The 19,658-nt window shown below is 38.7% G+C and overlaps 3 protein-coding genes across 5 annotated transcripts; all 3 read right to left on the bottom strand.

Moving 5' to 3' along the window:
* Positions 1 to 2,140: 2,140 nt before the first annotated feature.
* LOC108853433 (BTB/POZ domain-containing protein At2g30600) lies at positions 2,141 to 6,695 on the bottom strand. Of its 2 annotated transcripts, none has more exons than XM_018626845.2 (12): positions 6,538 to 6,695; positions 4,936 to 6,046; positions 4,618 to 4,848; positions 4,123 to 4,284; positions 3,680 to 3,892; positions 3,534 to 3,581; positions 3,391 to 3,449; positions 3,178 to 3,304; positions 3,015 to 3,089; positions 2,816 to 2,896; positions 2,597 to 2,665; positions 2,141 to 2,502 (listed from the first exon to the last, which is right to left on the bottom strand). In XM_018626845.2, exons 2-12 carry the CDS (start codon positions 6,037 to 6,039, stop codon positions 2,284 to 2,286), a joined length of 2,388 nt encoding a protein of 795 aa, XP_018482347.1. In that variant the 5' UTR covers positions 6,040 to 6,046; positions 6,538 to 6,695; the 3' UTR covers positions 2,141 to 2,283. The 2 variants fall into 2 exon arrangements, with proteins under 2 accessions (XP_018482347.1, XP_018482346.1); XM_018626844.2 differs by lacking the exon at positions 6,538 to 6,695 and adding an exon at positions 6,337 to 6,500.
* A 738-nt stretch (positions 6,696 to 7,433) lies between these two features.
* Positions 7,434 to 9,376, bottom strand: LOC108853437 (probable WRKY transcription factor 21). Of its 2 annotated transcripts, XM_018626848.2 has the most exons (4): positions 9,158 to 9,376; positions 8,111 to 9,071; positions 7,908 to 8,033; positions 7,434 to 7,816 (listed from the first exon to the last, which is right to left on the bottom strand). In XM_018626848.2, the coding sequence occupies exons 2-4, from the start codon at positions 8,869 to 8,871 to the stop codon at positions 7,672 to 7,674; spliced, it is 1,032 nt and encodes a 343-aa protein (XP_018482350.1). In that variant the 5' UTR covers positions 8,872 to 9,071; positions 9,158 to 9,376; the 3' UTR covers positions 7,434 to 7,671. The 2 variants fall into 2 exon arrangements, with proteins under 2 accessions (XP_018482350.1, XP_056864498.1); XM_057008518.1 differs by having other exon boundaries at positions 8,111 to 9,376.
* Positions 9,377 to 10,653: 1,277 nt separating this feature from the next.
* LOC108853435 (E3 ubiquitin protein ligase DRIP2) lies at positions 10,654 to 19,358 on the bottom strand. Its single transcript, XM_018626847.2, has 7 exons — positions 18,546 to 19,358; positions 12,846 to 12,945; positions 12,281 to 12,599; positions 11,790 to 12,208; positions 11,646 to 11,696; positions 11,446 to 11,518; positions 10,654 to 11,126 (listed from the first exon to the last, which is right to left on the bottom strand). The coding sequence occupies exons 1-7, from the start codon at positions 18,667 to 18,669 to the stop codon at positions 10,944 to 10,946; spliced, it is 1,269 nt and encodes a 422-aa protein (XP_018482349.1). The 5' UTR covers positions 18,670 to 19,358; the 3' UTR covers positions 10,654 to 10,943.
* Positions 19,359 to 19,658: the final 300 nt, after the last annotated feature.

Genomic DNA, 19,658 nt, shown 5'->3' with positions numbered 1-19,658 from the left:
TTGACTCTCTATAAAGGGATTCCTGTAGTGTTGGGCAAAGTGTTAAAGTTTAGTCAAGTGCCGGCTGTACAGAGCCATGAGAAATCAGAAATGATAGGTTCATTTTTTTTTGTCTACGCACAAAATGTTGAAGTATCTACGACTAGTGGGCTCAGACCACTAGTCCATTATTGTTCATGTCTTCTCCAACCGCATCATGGATGTAATATAAAGCTATATATTTGGACTAATGATATCATCATATCAGTTACAAAAGAATTTTTATGTGTTTTGATGAAGTCGCTTACGTAGAAGTAGAACCATTGGAATGATGATTGATTAGTTCTCACACGGCTGACCAACTTAATCTTTCTCGGAACCGTATGTTCAACCAGGGCGAGAAATATATGTATGATCTCACTTTCCTTGGCCACTCAAGTGTACGGATCAAATCCATTCTTACCACTTGGCCCCTTCTTGCCTTCAAAGAGTCCACCACACCAACTTTTTTTCCCCCACAAACGTAAAAAGTTCTTTTAATTTAATGGCCTCAAATCACCTGCCCATTTTTGTTTTGTCATCTCCAATGGAGTGTTTTGGACGGAAGCAAATTCGTCTACACATTCAAAATCACTAAAACTCGATGACATCCTGTTTTTTTCTAAACTTTTTTTTTGTAATGTGTGTTTACATGGACAAAATATATGTGCTCATGTTGAAAATTATGTTATTAAGAAACACTATAATGTTCTCAAAAAGTCAAATTTTCATCATAAATGCCTTTTCATTGAAGGATTATCATGGGAATCCCTATCTTTAGTATATAACATTTTTCCAGACAATAAATTAAGATCAAGCATGTTGATAAGTTTTCAAAAGTATTTCATGAAAATATTTCGCACTTTGAAGAAATAATGTCTCACAGTCTAGCTAGAAAACATCTTGATTGGTAAGCTATCTGTTTTAATATAAACTTTCAAAAGTTTTTTTCATTTATAGTGAATAAAAAGTTTATATTCTAACTATTTACAAAAATAATCAAACGTGATTGGTCATATATATAATGAATCTAGGATCAATGCAGAAATTGATTTCGAAATAAATGATGACAAACAAAAGAAAAGATCAAATGCTCATATACTCTTACTACCAAAATACTCTCCTAATACAAAATCATTTACTTTATATTTTATTTAATTAGAAAATGTAGGAATGTTCATTTGACATGTAATTTTATGGACCAACTTTGCCAAAATGGTCATTGACCACACTGAAGAGAACGATGCACCAACTCTTATATATGTTGTAAATTTTGCATGCAACAAACATTATAAATGTAAGTTTAAATTTTGAACGTTTTGATATATTATTTTCATAGAGGTAAGCCATGAAATTCTAATATTTTGATATTGTACATCCAAAAAATGACAATATAAAATTTCTAGAACAATTTTAAAAAGTATATGACAGCATAATCACAACCAAGCTATCAAATACAAATCTAACTCAATACTCTACCGTGATTTGTAAATCACATATGCTAATATTATATCATTCACATGGGTTGTTTATTTAAAGAGAACACTAACATGTTAGTTGTTGTAGGCATTAGTTTGCATCTGCCAGCTCAATCTCAAAAATCAGTTCATTTGCAATTTAACGTGTTCCAAAAGATAGTTAAAATAAAATAAAATTTCGTAAGTCTCATTTGGAGGAAAGGAGAGATAACAAAACTATCAAAATTAGGTTTCAGAAAAAAAATCTGTAAAATTATATATAGTCCCATAACTAATTACTCCACTATCAAGACTCGAACACACAATATAAAATTAATAAACAGATTCGTAAGGCTTAAAAATACATAATTTTAAATTATTGGGTTCATTCCTTCCAAATTCATAATTTATAAATAAACCATAGTTTTTTTAAGAACCTTGGATAGAAAAGTTAGGGTACGCAGTTTAATATAGAAGACACCTGGATCAAAGTAGACCTCATTGGCATCGAGCCATCCACACAAAGACGTTACTACATTGTTCGAATGCTTCCAGTTTAATTTAATTTAATTTTTTTTGGTGTCATTTTTTATTTTATTTTATTTTATTTTTACCATCGCAGCGACGAAATGAAATTAGATTTAACGTTTCTTAATAACTTTCCATCTAAAAACCATTTGAAATCTTTATTCTGTCAAATAGTTTTTCCATGATTCAAAAAGATACAACAACAAAAAGGAAAAAAAAAGCACACGTGTGTGTAGTGGAGAGAGTTAAACAGGCCATTTTCATTACAAGTGTAGTTTCTTCAACGGAAGTAACCGTAGAGTTCCAAGTAGCAAATGCAAAAGTTCCAAGGAGTTGAGGTGTCTGCGGTTGGACCGGTCAGAACCAGCCTGAAAAATCTGAAGGGAAGCAAAGCATTTGCTGCTGTGATTGGCCAAGATGCAAACTGACCAGCCTTGCACATTGTTTGGTCGTTCTCATGGACTCTCAAGTCCGTCCATGTTTTCCCATCCATTGATCCCTATGGATCAAGACACATATAAATCTTCCTAAGCAGCTTGTCTTAGCAAAGACATCAAGTCTTAGGCTGAAAGATTTAAGATAAGATAAGATACCTGAAACTTCCACGACCTTGCGTATGCTCTTGACCCGTCTTGTCTGAACGTGTAGTAGTTGCACATAAGCTGCATAACCACAATCCTCAGCCAGGTTAGTTTCTTACATATCGAACTAAAATAAAAACACAAACTAAATTGCTTCCAAGTCTGTGAGAACATGGTTTATGATAAGTTCTTAAACTGCATCAAACAGAGGATGTGATAGAAAGAGAAGACCTGGTGATCTTCGCCTAAGTCCACCATCCACCAGGAAGATATACGTCCGTCTTCCATCCTAGGCCCTGCAAAGGAAGTACCCTGGTGCCAAAAGATAATAAGAATTGGATATACTCGTAGACAGCAAGAAAGTATATTTTTATAGTTCAAGCCAAGTTCCAATCATATATAGAAGAATGAAGCTTTGGTGGGACCATACCACATAGGTTTTTGAAGCTAAAGCCTTCGGATCAGTAAATCTTGAAGTGGGGCTGCTTGATGTAATGATGATTTTCTGGAAACAGAGATAATTCAAAACTCCTTGCCATGGTTCTTGTAAGACAACTTTAACTATATGGAAGATGAAAATGAGTTTAAAAAACCTTTGCGAGAACAGGGTTGACCCATTGATGACTACCATAAGATGTACCAACAAAGTGAAGCACCCCATTGCTGTCCCCATCACGTATGTACTGAAGCTCCTTGAAACTCGATCTCCGGTGTTGGAGCCTTGAACCAGAGATGAAAAAAGCTTTAATAACTGACTGTTCTGTAAGTATAAAGCTGGAGATGTTACATGACTGTATAGTTCTTACGTGGCTTCATTTCCTGGGCATGTCAATCTGGAAGCCAAAAAACTAGCAGCCTCCTTTACCTGTGTACACAACAACACAAAATAAGACAAAGGCTTGGAGAGAAGAAACGTCTTGAAAGGAGAAACAAAATGTTACAAACTTACAAGATGATTGAATACTGGGATTTGTCTGCTTAAGTTGCTGTTTTCTAACTGCAAGATCATTAAACATAGATGACATTTAGTATAAACCAAGAGAAATTAAAAAAAAATTCTATCCAGCATAAGGAAGTGTCAGGGATCTGTTTTACCCTCTCAAGCAACTCGTGTGGCAACAAAGAGAAGCGTACATGAGGCAACAAGTCATCAAGTGACTGAAGTCTTTCTTTGAACAAAGTTTCTGGATTAGAATATTTCATCAGCTCATCTATATCTTCCCAACGCTGTGGCTCCTCAGCTTTCATGCACCACATGAGAACAGCATCAAGAATCTTTTCCTCAGATGTCACTGTTAGATCTGCAGACTGCAAATTCAGGTATTAGTAGAGGTTGCAATCCATTTTACATGCCATAAAGGAATGAGACATCATTACTCATCGTTAAAAGTTGTGTAAATAATTTCCATGATAATTAACACTATCACTGAATAAAGAACAACAATGTTTTCCCACAGGATAGCAGTTTTTTTGGTCCCCAAGTAGGTTGAGAGGTTATTATAAGAAAAAAAAGGTTGGTGGTGCAAGAGAAAACACACCTCAAGAATATCACTGAAAGTGGCCTGATCTAACAAGACAAAGTCCAAACTCGCCGTGGTACAGTAGTCAAAGTGCATGGAGAACTTCCTCTTGCACATCTCCTCAATGAGTTTACATGATGAGATAGACGAAACCACTTGTAGAACTGAGCATACAGAATCCTGCAACAAAGTTCATAAGTTAGCTTTCAGAAAACGCCCAAAATTGTCTGCTTCCACGCCCAAAATTTGCATAAAACAATTATTCTTGTTGTATGATCTTCTTCCAAAAAGAGAACACCCTCCCTGCATGTAATAATATACATGGAACAATATTAATATTTCTTTTTCTTTATTTTTCAGAAGGCTGTAACCGCAACTTCACGGCTTGTTAAACTCTCTACCATAACAGAAACCATAATGTAACAGATACACTGGAAAATAAGAGAAAACATGATAACAAAAGAGAGTAAATATCATTTACTAAAAGAAAGTTAATTGTGAAGAAAAAATCACCTCGGAGAGAGACTCTAAGAGCATTTTGCAGCATTCTTGATGAAGTGGGACAACTCCAAACCGGTCAGCTAGAAAGAGAAGATGGATCAGATCGGTACCGAAGTTCACAGTGTCTTCCATGTTCAACTCTCCGCTATACATGAAATTAAGCATAGCCTTGAACGCTTCTGGTGACACATCGGTTAAGTAGATCGTTGACGAATGGCTCTCACTCATCCCATTTGTAAACATCTGCATATTCATTCAGAGAGAGGATCAATATTTTTTCAATCAACATCAAAAACTGTAAACCAAAACAAAGAGTGTTTTCTCTCTCACCTTTGCAAATGCAACACTCCAAAGACTGAGAATGACTTTGTGAGACTGGAAAGTGAGACCATGTTCACCGAGACATATCTTCACGTCACTATACTCGCCGCTTGAGTAGAACGCTCTCAGCTTACACACATCAGCAGGGAAAGCAGTTGGGAACATAAAACCAGATAAAGGGTGAGAAACTGGACACGATAGTTCAACTTTCTCGCAGGAGTCTCTGTTGCTTAGTTTCAATCGGTTTATACATTCATCACACTGTCTCACCAATGGCATCACTTCAAACTCAGAACTCAAATCCCGCAACGAAGCAAGTTCCGATTCCAAAACCTGAGTTCGTCCTGTGTAGATATACTGAAGAAGCGCATGAAGAATCGGATACGAGACACCACCACGAAGCTGAACCACATCTCCACTCAAAGGAAAGCTACCTGATGCTTGCAAGATAACCTTGTGAGCAGGTACATCCACTTCCTCTTCACCAACAAGAAAGATCATGTCAGATAACTCACAGCTCTCCAGAAAGTTACCAAGCCCCCACTGTTCATAATCATAAGTACCCGTCCCTTCCTCCACAAACTTCTCATCTCCTACTTGCTTCCACAGAGAGATATGATTACTTGTCACAGGAAACACACTCACATTCCTATACCCAACATGCTTATCCCAGCTGCTCAGCCCAACGTACTGAACACTACAGTTAGGCTTCGCGTCCTGCCACTGAAACACCAGGTTCTGAAACGGGTACCGACCTTTCCCGATGCTGACCAAACCATCGTAGACGCTTATCCAGTAACTCTCGAACTCCAGGGAGCAGCGGCAGAGACCAGAAGCCTCCTCGTCCACCACGGACTCCCCGTCGACCTGAATCTTCAGCCTCCGGTTCCTGTTGCTACCGATGATGACAATGTAGTGAGGGCTGTTGTCTTTCTTGTAATGGTAATGCTGGCTCCCCACGTTCTCTCTGAACACCACTGTGACGTCGTTGTGAGCGAAGGCGTCAAAGGCGACGCAGCCTCGCCCGGCTTCGCGGAACTTGAGGTCATCGCTCCAAGCGCACTCGAATGGTGCGACGGTTAGGAACTTGTTCTCCTTTGCCGATGCAACCATGTTTCTTCTACATAAAGACCAAGAAGCAAACAACCTCTATATAATACTCAAAAAAAAGAAAAAAAAATCAAGAAGCAAAGAATAGGATCAAACCAAACAAAACACAACTCAGATCACACAAAAGTTTAGATTTTTTTATTTTTCAGACAAGCTATGTTTTAAGACAAGATCAGAGCTTTTTTTGTTTATTTTGAAGAAAGGAAGGTCCTTTTCAGACAGAAACTACTAGAAGATAAAAAAAAAAAACTAAACAACTTGGCGGAAAATATCTGAAAGCATTAACAACTGGCGACATACCCCACCATGAAGTACCGCCGTCAAACCTCCACCACGCAAAGGTTTGTAAATTATAGAAAGAAAAACGATGGTGGATGAGAGGAAAAGGAAGATGGAAAAATATCAGATCGCATCAGCATACAGACAAAAGATTTTTGTATGAAAGATTATAAATTATTATTTGAGAGGTGGCCGGAGGGAGGGAGGATAAGGACTGTCTACCTTATAATAATCAAATCAGTGCGTGACTCATGATCGTGTAAGAGATCTAATCCGTTAAGATATATAAACAGAAAGTGCCAAAATTGGAAAGTAAAGACCCGTAAACGATGAAGATGAAGAAGAAGAAGACGACATTGATGAGATTGACTTGATGAGATATTTTTTTAGACAAAATAATGTTATCTTGTGAGAAGATAGATGGATGGATGGGCCAGAAAAGTATTAGGCCCCATCGTAACTCGTTGGTTACTTTATGTAAAGTGAGCATGTCCTTTGATTGTTCGGACAAAACCTTGTTAAGACTTGAGAGTGATCAAACAATTCTACAGCTACAATTCTAACTGCTTAATCAACGATGATTACTATACCACTCTAAACCGTTAAATAAGAACCACGTTTAACAGTATTTTTGCATCATGCAAATTTTATCTTTTTTTGTAACTTTTTTCAATTAAACGATATATTTCGTATTATCTAGGATTTCTTATTTGGATCTTTAATCACAAAATAGTATCATCAAAGGTGAGACATATTGGTACAATTTGAGTTATCCGGTTTTAGTTAACTCTTACCGAATTCAACGGAACCAAATTTAATTTGGTTTGTGTTTGGTTATGTTTATGGTGGAGTTGGCTCAGTTCATGTTGGTTTCATTTCTGTTGAATCTCAGAAAACACATATAAAAAACAAGGATCATGAATATTTTTGTACTAGAAAACATGGTTTTAAAGTTAAAACATTAACTAATTGATTTGATTAAATTTGGTTTCGTTTACTTCGATTTTGGTTTGGTCTGTTTTGTGTTTTCCACTTTTAGTATTCACAAAAAAAAAAAAAGCTTTTTACCTATGAATTTTTGGTATTTTGTAAGGCTATTCCTCAAATGAAAGCAGAGATTAAGCAAACTTGCGAAGCATTGAGAGCAGTACACTTATATAGAAATAAGAACAAAAGGTCTTTGACAAATCCTACGTTTACCCCTTAAAAACCAAACCCAACAACTGCAGTAAACTCTCTCACAAGTCACAAGCAAATCCATACCCCCCAAACTAAAAGCCCATCATTTCATCACACAATATTGGAGGAGATTCAAAGTGAGAGAGAGAGAGAACACATGATGATGATAAATGAAAGTTATGTTGTTACGGCTTGAGATGGCAGTTTAGGATGGTTATGCTCTGCTTCATAAGTAACAATAAGCATCGCTGGATCCTCCACACATCTCTCTACATGCTTCCTCGCTGGACAACCTCTCATGCTACTGCACTTGTAATATCCCCTGCCAATTTTCCAACACAAAACAAAAAGATTCATACTTAACAACACATCATATCTCCCTTTTTCTAGCCAGTATGAGTTGGAGTATATACCTGGGATAAGGAGAGCCCTTGATGGGTTTCTGACCATATTTTCGCCACGAATAATCATCAGGAGGGATATCTGCAACCTTGTTACTTATAGCAGGCACTCTGATCGATCTCCTAACCCTATGTTTCCTGTCCATTTTCCAACAAGGCTTTTTTTTAGTAAGAGAAGCTCTTAAATAACTTACAAAAAGAAACATGCAGCTGACCTCTTCTTAGAGCAGTGACATCGGCTTCCATGCTCGTCTCCTTTCAAGAGGCATTTTCTCTTGGAATGTGGTAAACTCTGATCCCCTATCAACTGAAAGGAGTTTCTCCCTTCTGCATTAGCCACGCTACCATCTATGCTAAGCGATGAAACAAAGGACCTAGTGGACGACATGGTTGGTGTGCAGCTAGAGTTGTCGAAGCTCAAACTTATCCCTCCACCGTTGCACTTCCTTAGCATAATCTCAGCTTGATGATGTCTTTGTTGCTGCTGCTGCTGCTGATGTAGGTGGTGAGCCTGCAACCGTTCATGCAACTGCTGTTGTTGATGTTCTGGGAACATAGTTGTTGAAGAAGGCATTGCCTGGTGGTTAAGCTGAAGGAGAGGAGGGGGTTTTAAACTGAAAGACCGGGTCCCTAAAGTGAGAGAATCAGCTGGCCTCAAGCTCAAATCATGGAAACCAGACCGGAGCTTCTGAGATGATGACTCAGGAAGTTGAGTTCTTTGGAGACGACAAGGATCAAGGAAGATGGTTTGTTGAGACAAATGGGTCAGAGGTTTCTTATTATTGGCTCTTCTAAACCTGGCATGACCCACGCTTTTGCTTAACAGACTCCCAACTCTCTTGAACCTAGACACAGCTTCTCTAGTTTCAGACACTAAACTCACTTGATCTTGTTGGTGTGGTGGTCTAGATAAGAGGTTAAGAACTCTATGACAACTCTCAACAGCTGCTCTGTTGGTTCCTTCTATCTCTTCCATGTTCTTAAAACTAAAGAAAGAACCCTAATTTTCTCCCAAAGAGTGAAGAACAGAGAATAAAAACACTAATCTATCTTAGAAACCGAAATGGGAAAGACCCAGATAGCAAAGTTTCCGTTTTTACACAAACCCATTCTCCGAAAAAAAAGAAGAAGAAGTTGCCTTTCTTAAGCTTGAAAACGAAAAGATTGCTTCTTTAACTACAAAATCAAAGGAAAAAAAAATCAAACTTGATACACCAAAAGGAGAAGGAATTGAGATAGATAGAGAGAGTTGTGATGAGGACCTTGTTTGATGCTTGGAAGAGCTTCAAAAGAGAGAGAGAGGGGGGGCTGGTAATGAGTTGTCAAACCCAAGATTCCACCACCATCTCTCTTTAAAGAGGTTCGAGAAAACGAAAGGTGTGTGAAAGAGAAGACTTTTCTTGACACACACACACACACTCTCTCTCTCTCTAGTGCTTCTGCAATAACTCAAGGCATCCCCCTCCGACTGTTTCAAGAAATCATTTTTAAAGTGGAAAAAGAAAAGAAACTTTATTTTGTAAAAAAAGCAAAGAGAGAACGGAGAAGGAACGAAACCGGCGTCTTATTACAGAGGTGGGTCCCATTCGAAGACCTTAATTTAGGTAAGATTCGGATTTTAATTAATTAAAACATATCGTAAAGAAGCAATTAGTCTTCTCTGTAATAATCAAACTCCCTGACATGTACTTATTTGTTTAATTAAATTTAGTTTTCATTAAGGAAAATTTTAGCAGCTTTCATAATAACAGCTGTGGCTTATCTGCCTCATCGTTATATACGAAGTTAAATGAAGACTAATAGTAACGTTTAATTCAAAGTTTACTTTTTGTAAGTAAAAGTAAAACCAAAAAACAAAAGTAGAAGGAAAAGCTTTTTTCTTTCTAACGGTTACTTGTTTTACCACAACGTGTCTTTTTCTCTTCTACGGATTCTTTAGTAAGTAAGAATCAGATGATGTGTTTAGCATAAAGTTAAGCTTGCATGAAGACAAAAATATCTTTAGTAATAAACATTTCAACGGTTCCTTTTGCTAGGTAATTATTTTCAGCATCCAAAGCTAGTTTTGAATTCAGTCAAAAAAAAAAAGATGCTAGTTTTGAAGTTCCAATTTTTATGTTATAAAATATATAACTATGAAGTTTGAAATTAAATCGCAATGAAGCAATTATTAGTCTTCTCTGTTTTAATCAGGCTCCTCATATAAATTTATATTATTATTATTTCAAATTTAGTATTGTTAAGGAGAAAAAAATTTAGCAGCATCGTAAGAAGTATAGAAGATATTAATGTCATCGTTTTATACTAATTTAAATTTAAGGGTAAAGATCGTTTAGTTCCAAGTTTTTTAGTTTACTTTTTGTAAGTAGTACCAGAAAAGCAAAAATAGAAGTTACGAGTAAAAACCTTTTTTTGTTCTAACGGTTACTTGTTTTACCACAACGTGTCTTTCTCTTATACAAATTTTTAGTAAGAATCTAATGAAGTGTTTAGCAAAAAGTTAAGCTTACACGAAGACAAAAAATATTTTGTAATAAAACTTTTCCACGGTTCCTTTTGCTTAGGTAAAATAAGCAATTCCGTATTCAAAGCTTTTCCCCTTATTATCCATAGCATTTTTAGCATCCAAAGCTAATCTTGAAGGTCCAGTTTTCATGTTAATACAAAAAATAAATATAAAGTTTGAAACCTGAATTGGCAAACTCGTTTGAACAGTTTTCTTTGGGTTGACTTCAATAAAATTGTATTCGGTTCACAATAATTGAAACAAATATTCATAGAAATGACAAGAAACATTATCCTCCTATCTAATCAATACATTCAAACGTCCAAAAAGGTCACAATCTCCTTTGTAAAACTATTTTGAATATTCTTAGACAAACAAAGTCTGTCTCACCAATCATTCATTTTAAATTTATAAAGAACAAAATCATATAAAACTTAATTACTAAACTACACAACACATTCGACTGTTCCCGCACTTCACTTCCTAATCCTCTCGGTCTAGAAATGATTCATTGAAGATAAGAGTCTTAAAGCAGTTCTTCTTCAGTTGTTGCATTCAGGGAGCTTTCGAGCATAAACTAGCACCATTACAAACTCCTTTGCAGAGGAACCTATCGATGCAGTGACTCTTTCATGTTTAGAAGTTATTGTTTGCAACCATAGCTCCACTAAGCTGTGAAGCTGCAACGTTGGGATCACCGGCTCTCCCATACATCTTATCTCTACCTGTTGTAACATTTAATAAACAGTGAACAAAAACGGCGAATTCATTTTAGTTCAAACGTTAAATAAAGGATCTTGGTTAAATCAAAATGTAAAGGTCGTTGTCGAGTTTTAGCTTTACAAACCGGTGAGACCCATTAGCTTTTATATTGGTGGCTCGTGATTCATAAAAGTTTCAAGATAATACACTAACAGTTATGGACCTTATAACCACTCTATTAATGTAAGAATTGACTCTGATCTATTAATAGTACGGCCTAGTGGATATATAAGCTAGAAACAGTAAAGTAGCAACTACAGAGAAAAAAGGTTCCTTGCTTACCTCAGTTTCACTCTTGAGATCAAGCTTCCTCATGAGATACTTTTGGATAAAAGAAACTGGAATATTTCCATCCCTATCATATAATGATGAGACAGCAGATCAACTCTTGTTCAATATAACTCTTCCAAACTAGAAAGTTAGACTCTCTCTCAATCCAGAACTAGGTATGAAGACTACTTGGAATAAGAAGAAAACTTAACCTTATTCTCAAGTAGTTTGCTGGAATCTGAGGCAGTGATGTTTCTCCTTCCCTGAAACCATGAAGCCTTGTCAAGATACCAAGTTACAGAAATTAAAAGATAAAAAAAAAAAAAAAACTCAGATACAGAGCGAGAGAATCTCACTGATTATTCGAAGCAACAAGTGAGAACCAAACCGGACCATTTCTCCTCTCCTGTTTCAGACATTCTGCATCTGGTAGTAGTGGTGGAGTTCTTGGATCACCAAAAGTGGATGATGACCTTTTACGACGAGTCCTACGTGTTCTTTTAACTGAAGCAGTCTCTGTTGTCGTAGGATCACCATTAGTGCTGATCTCTTCCTCGAGTTTACACTTTCGTTTATGATCCTTCGTTTTGGTTTTGTTCCCCTGAACATCATTTCCATGCTCAGAGTTTGGGTCCAACGCTTGAGAACTAGAAGAAGGCTTTGTGCCGTTTGCCACATCCACAAGAAAATTTATAAGATGTAAGGAATCCCAAGGCTCAGCAGCATCCTTGTTTCTTCGATTAGATAGGGACTGATTAGACTCTGCATTTGACGACTGCAAAAACAGAATAAATATCAATTTAAAGCTAAAAATTCAGAAACTAGAGAGAGAGAGAGAGTAAATCACCTTCTTTAATTGCCTTTTCTTCTGAGTGAAATTTTTAAGTGTTTCAGGGGAGCTAGCGCTCTCTGTATGATGACAATCTCCAGATTCTTCTTCCTTCTTCACACTTCTCTTAGTGAATGAAGCACTACCCCTTACATCTTTTCTCATGAGAGACTTTGTTGTTCTTTTACCAGTTTGTGCTGAAACCACCCTAGGTGTGTTTACCACCAAAGACGAGATAGACCTCTCTTTCCTCCTTGCAGGTAATAATGTGTCCTTGTCTCTTTTCCGTTTTAGAGGAAATATTTTAGCTCTCAGGTCTTGTAAAATGTGGTCGGGCCTGAAATATATACGAATTAAGAGTGGTTCGTTCCTTTTAATTAGCGAATGCATAATTTAACCACCAACAATGGTTCGTACTAGTATAATACTAATAACTAGTAGTCTATTTAGAGACAGATAAGAGTACAAAAGTGAATCAGTTCTGGTTCTAACCAAAAATAGTTACATGTCAAACAAAAGCTAATGAATAAAAGGAATCAGTGCTAAAATCAAGCTTCATGAGTAAACAGAGGAGAAACTTCACCTTAGTTTATCCAGAGGGGTACCCCCGAGGTCAATATCGCATACCGGACAGCACTCTATCTCATCCTCTGTGATTTTCTCGTATATGCATTTTCTACAAACTGCATTAAAAAAATGATCTGATGACTTATCTTATCCCATTTTGAATACATACTAACTCTCAAGTAATACGAAGTAAAACAACACAAAATTAACGCTCAGACAGAAATATAGTATCTAAAATCCTCTTAATGGTATAGTGTCCTGAAAGGTGATTGGGTGATAAAAAGAGATATTAGTATTAATATTTCCTTGTTACTTGAAACTTTCAGACACAAAACTTACATGTCGGATATAGACAAAGCAGCAGATACCTAACTAAACAACATGAAGGACAGGTAATAACGACATGATTAAGCCAAAACCCAAATTCGACAGACCCACAACAATACCATCGTTGACGAATAAAAACTGATAAATCCAATTCTTGCAGGCTAAAACTAAGCAAAGTCTACGGCTTTTTGGTCAACAAACTATCAACGGAACTAATCAAAACGATGTAGTTTCGGTTCAGAAGATTGCAGAGCCCACAAAGATACTTCAGGCCCAACCCAAGACCAATGAGATTCAAACTCAATCCAGCTCTGCAACGGTTAGTTTGACTGAAGACAAAAACAGAGCTGGCAATGAGAAATGGAGAGGAAAGCATATAGCGACTGGAAGTACAAATCAGAGTGGTCCTGGTTTGTACAACTCATTTCAAGCCCTTGGATCTATGGAAGAATGAAGATGAAGACACGTCAATAGATAACTAGGGCTTTCACCATTTTGCTATATAAAGATGTAATGAACCATTTGTAAAGACTTAAGAAAGAAGAAATCGAAATTACAATTTTCAGAAACTTGTTTCTTCAAACTTTCATGGTATCAGAGCTATGGAAGCTATAGAACTTTACACTCCTCCTTCACTCAAGATAGTGAACTCGGTAACTGTAAAACTTTACGAAAGGAACTACCTTTTGTGGAAGAATCAGTTCGAGGCGTTCCTAAACGGACAACGACTCCTAGGGTTCGTCACTGGAGAGCTCCAACAGCCGCCTCCAACTCTGCCAGTTCCAGGCATCAACGGCATCACTACTCCTGTTACAAATCCAGACTTTCACACTTGGTTCCAAACAGATCAGGTAGTGAAGTCATGGCTTTTGGGTTCTTTCTCAGAGGAGATACAGAGCTTGGTGGTCTCTTGTAACACCTCACACGAGATCTGGACTACGGTGGGAAAACATTACAACAGACCCACCTCGTCTCGGCTGTTTGAACTTCAGAGAAAACTTCAGACTGTCTCAAAGAAGCAAAAGTCCATGACAGAATACCTTACTGACATCAAGCTTACCTGTGACCAGTTGACGTCCATAGGAAGTCCTGTACCTGAACGCATGAAGATTTTTGCAGCTCTTCAAGGGCTTGGAAAGGAGTATGAGCCTCTGATAACGAGTATCGAAGGAGCTGTAGATCTGATGCCAGATCCCTCTCTGGACGATCTCATCCCACGCTTACACAGCTATGACGCTCGTATCCAACGTTACAACGTTCCCTCGGACGTTTCTCCTCACCTAGCCTTTGCAGCAGACAAGACCAACTTTCAGACAAACTACTACAACTCTAGAGGACGAGGACAACCAAATAGAAGATATGGAAGAGGCAGAGGCAGAGGGAGCTACTCTACAAGAGGAAGAGGATTCCATCAGCAACTTTCATCTCCTCGCTCAACCTCTGGCTCCTCTGCGTCCTCTGTTTCATCTGAAGAAAGACCCTCCTGTCAGATTTGTGGTTTGTACGGACACTCAGCGTTGCGATGCTGGCACAGATTCGACAACAGCTTTCAAGAAGATGAACTCCCCATGGCAATGGCTGCAATGCGCATAACAGACGTTACAGATCATGGGGGAGCAGAGTGGTTCGCAGATTCTGCTGCTACATCTCACATCACTAACTCATCGGCTCACTTGGCAAACTCACAACCTTACCGAGGAAATGACGCAGTGATGGTTGGAGACGGGAGCTTCCTGCCTATCACACATGTCGGTTCTGCAGACATCGCCTCTACCTCAGGTACATCTCTTCCTCTCAGAGACGTGTTGGTCTGTCCTGGAATAACCAAATCACTGCTTTCTGTTTCAAAACTTACACATGATTATCCTTGCTCTTTTGAATTTGATGATAATCGAGTGTTTGTTAAGGACAAGCAAACCAAAAGGGTCCTGAGACAAGGAAGCACCCGTGACGGTCTGTACATCCTCAAGTCTCCGAAGCAGCAAGCTTTCTACTCCACGCGTCAGATCTCCACCAGTGATGAAGTGTGGCACCGGAGACTGGGCCATCCACATGAACAAGTTCTGAAGTACCTGAGTCAAGTCAAGTCTATTGCAGTGAATAAAAGAACCCTGAAGATGTGCGAGTCTTGTCATCTAGGGAAGAGTAGTCGTTTACCGTTTGTTGCGTCTAGTTTTGTTGCGTCAAGACCTTTAGAGAGAGTCCATTGTGATCTCTGGGGTCCATCTCCTGTTACTTCTAATCAAGGATTCCGCTTCTATGTTATATTTGTGGACAACTTTTCTCGATTTTCTTGGTTATATCCTTTGAAAGCCAAGTCAGATTTCTTCAACACATTTGTCATGTTTCAGAAGATGGTTGAAAATCAGTTGTCTACAAAGATAAGTGTGTTCCAATGCGACGGAGGTGGTGAGTTCATAAGCAATGTGTTTGTGAATCACTTAAAAGAGTGTGGGATTCAACAACTGATCTCATGCCCTTACACACCGCAACAAAACGGATTGGCCGAACGAAAACATAGACATCTCACTGAACTGAGCTTGACGATGATGTTTCAGAGCAAAACGCCACAAAGATATTGGGTGGAAGCGTTTTATACAGCAAACTTCTTGATAAATCTGCTTCCATCTTCGGTGTTGAACGACAGGAGAAGCCCGTTTGAAGTGCTGAATGGAAAAGCTCCAGACTACTCTGCTCTCAGGTCATTCGGTTGCTCGTGCTTTCCAACACTGAGAGATTATGCCACAACTAAGTTTGATCCGAGGTCACTTCACTGTGTCTTCCTTGGATACAATGATAAGTACAAAGGGTACCGATGCCTCTACCCTCCAACAGGACGAGTTTACATATCTAGACACGTGATTTTTGATGAGATGAGCTTTCCCTTTGAGACAATATACAAAGATCACCACCCTCCAGCTACAACCCCTTCTTTGGCAGCTTGGCAACAAAGCTTCATCCCACCTACACATGCTCAAGGAAGTGGATCAGTAGCCTCAGTTCCTGTTGTTTCATCGAACGTCAAACTAAAGACAATGCCAATGACCGCAAGTTCTAGCATGTTTACAGATGCAGATCTCCCACCGCTTGTGAGCGCTTCACATATGCCCACCGTTTCTGATGCTTCAAGTGTTCAGAGATCAGACTCAGTAAGGTGCAGCACTGGTAAGACATCATTGTCTCCTCAACGCAATGTTCCTGCATCAACGTCTCAGCACTCTATGATCACCAGAGCTAAAGCCGGCATCAGAAAACCGAATCCCAAATACGCTCTGCTGACACATAGAACTGCCAACCCGGTTCCCACGACAGTGGCTGCAGCTTTGAAAGATCCAAGATGGAATAACGCCATGGGTGATGAGATATCAACGTGCAAACAGACAAACACGTGGTCTCTTGTTCCACGAACTCCAGAAATGCACGTTCTTGGGAACCGATGGATTTACAAGAACAAGTTGAATGCAGATGGAACGGTTGAGACTCCAAGAGCTAGACTTGTGGTACAAGGCAATAACCAAGAAGAAGGGATCGACTATCTTGAAACATACAGTCCCGTTGTTCGAACTGCTACCGTCAGAACGGTACTTCATCTCGCTACAATAATGAAGTGGGAGGTGAAACAGATGGACGTTAAGAACGCGTTCTTACACGGAGATTTGACAGAGACTGTCTACATGAGACAACCAGCTGGTTTCATCGACAAAACAAAGCCGGATCATGTGTGCTTGTTACATAAATCCCTCTATGGTTTGAAGCAGTCCCCACGGGCTTGGTTCAACAAATTTAGTGACTTTCTCATTGAATTTGGCTTTGTTTGCAGTGTCAAGGATCCTTCGTTGTTCATCTACTCAAAAGATGGGAACATCATCATGCTTCTTCTTTATGTAGACGACATGGCCATTACAGGCAACAACTCAGACACTCTCAAGAGACTCCTCAAAGAGCTCAACTCGAAGTTCATGATGAAAGATTTGGGAAAGCTGCATTATTTTCTTGGGATTCAAGCAATTAGTCATGCCGAGGGACTGTTTCTGACTCAAGAACAATATGCCATTGATCTTCTTACTGTCGCGGGAATGGAGAACTGCGCACCAGTCAATACGCCATTGCCGTTACAGTTGAACAATGTTCCAGAACAGGACATCCTGTTTTCCAACCCTCATTACTTCCGAAGCCTTGCCGGAAAACTACAGTACCTCACATTGACAAGACCAGACATCCAGTTCGCGGTCAATTACATATGTCAGAAGATGCACGCTCCTTCAGTCTCTGATTTCACAAATCTCAAGCGCATTCTGCGCTACGTGAAAGGTACTGTGTCCATGGGTCTCTCTCTGCTTCACGACACTGATTGTACTCTGCGGGCGTATAGCGACAGTGATTGGGCCGGCTGTCCATCCACAAGAAGATCAACAGGAGGATTCTGTACCTTTCTCGGGCAAAACCTGATCTCGTGGTCCTCCAAGAAGCAACCCACAGTGTCTAAAAGCTCGACAGAAGCAGAGTATAGATCACTCTCTGAAACTGCGTCTGAGATGGCTTGGTTGAGTATGCTACTGAAGGAACTGGGGATCTCTCTGCCTGTTACTCCACAATTGTTTGGTGACAATCTCTCATCAATCTATCTGACCGCGAATCCAGCGTTTCACAGAAGAACAAAACACTTCGAGACGGATTATCATTATGTTAGAGAGAGAGTGGCCTTGGGTTCTCTGGTGGTTCGACACATACCAGCTCGTCTCCAACTGGCTGACATATTCACTAAATCGCTTCCGACAGCTGCGTTTCAGAGTCTGAGATTCAAACTAGGCGTAGCTCTTCCGCCTGCGCATAGTTTGAGGGGGAGTATCAACGGAACTAATCAAAACGATGTAGTTTCGGTTCAGAAGATTGCAGAGCCCACAAAGATACTTCAGGCCCAACCCAAGACCAATGAGATTCAAACTCAATCCAGCTCTGCAACGGTTAGTTTGACTGAAGACAAAAACAGAGCTGGCAATGAGAAATGGAGAGGAAAGCAGATAGCGACTGGAAGTACAAATCAGAGTGGTCCTGGTTTGTACAACTCATTTCAAGCCCTTGGATCTATGGAAGAATGAAGATGAAGACACGTCAATAGATAACTAGGGCTTTCACCATTTTGCTATATAAAGATGTAATGAACCATTTGTAAAGACTTAAGAAAGAAGAAATCGAAATTACAATTTTCAGAAACTTGTTTCTTCAAACTTTCACAAACAAACTATTCATCTAAAATTTTATCAAACCGATTGCAATTAAGAGCAACCCAGATGGAAATAAACACACAGAAACTCAACCAAAAGCAACGATATACACGAGAAAGCCAGCAATTGCAAAATCAAACGTGAAAAGGGAAGAAGTAACAAACAGGTGTGAAGGCACTCGGAAATAGTGGTGGCGTCACGGAGGAGGTTGTGGCAGAGAGAACAAGTCATGCATGCCACCACCTTCTCCCTCTTCACCTTCCCCATCATCATCATCTCTCCTTCCATTAATGTCACGTACTATCCCCAATACTGCATGTAGACCGAAACAAAACACACGACGACAACGACGACGACGACGACCCAGAAGAAAAATATATATCCACCTTTGGGTCTTCTTCAAATCCGAATCATATGGAATCTTTACTCTGAATTTGACGGGAACGGGTCCAGAAAAGGCGAAAGAAATAAAAAATCGCAATCGGAAGAAAAAGAGGTGATGAAGAAGACGGAGAAACTAGGTGCTTGGTGATATATAGGAAGATAAATCGAGGGATTGTTAATGGTGAGAGATTAGGAGAGGAGAGGAGACGATCTCAAATCGAAGAAGAAGAAGAAGAAGAAGAAAGGGTTAATGAGCTGCTTAAGGGTCGGTCTTTGTGGAGATGAGAAACCATCCCTCTATTGAGAGTAAATAGACGTTTCCTCATGTTTTGTTCATTTTTCACTTTTAAAAATAAAAATATTTCTAGTTTCGTTTTTCTTTTATTTTTGGTGTGTGTGAACAGAATGCCGGAGAAATGTGTCGAGGGTTTACAAAGTCAAGCAGCGTCATTTTTTTTTTTACTCTTCTTTTTCTCCACTCTCTGCGATTTTTTTTACTTTTGATTTTGTTTACCGTTTACAAATTTACAATAGAAAAGGTAAACTTCAATTGTCACTGGAAAAAAGTGATCATCTGGTTAACGACTCTCTTTTTTTTTAATAAATAAATTATAGAGGATACAAACGAGTTGACAGAGTATTTGGCTCTCGATGATTGGATGCAATCATTATAAAATTCATGCAAAATTATTACTATATATTAGCAATAACTATAAAATATATGTTCATTGTTGTAAATCTGGAGATCAACGGCCGCCAGACACTTCCGAATTATCAAAACAAAAAAATTAATCTGAAGATCAAGTATAGAAAAATTTTGCTTGCTCAAAAGCTTGCTATAAATAATGATTATGAAAAGAAAGTTTATATTGAGATTATATCGAATTCAAAAA

This window comes from Raphanus sativus, chromosome 4 (genome assembly GCF_000801105.2).
Source record: "Raphanus sativus cultivar WK10039 chromosome 4, ASM80110v3, whole genome shotgun sequence".
NCBI lineage: Eukaryota > Viridiplantae > Streptophyta > Magnoliopsida > Brassicales > Brassicaceae > Raphanus > Raphanus sativus.
Note: the sequence above shows the minus strand (reverse complement) of the source record. Positions and strands in the feature narration are given on the sequence as shown.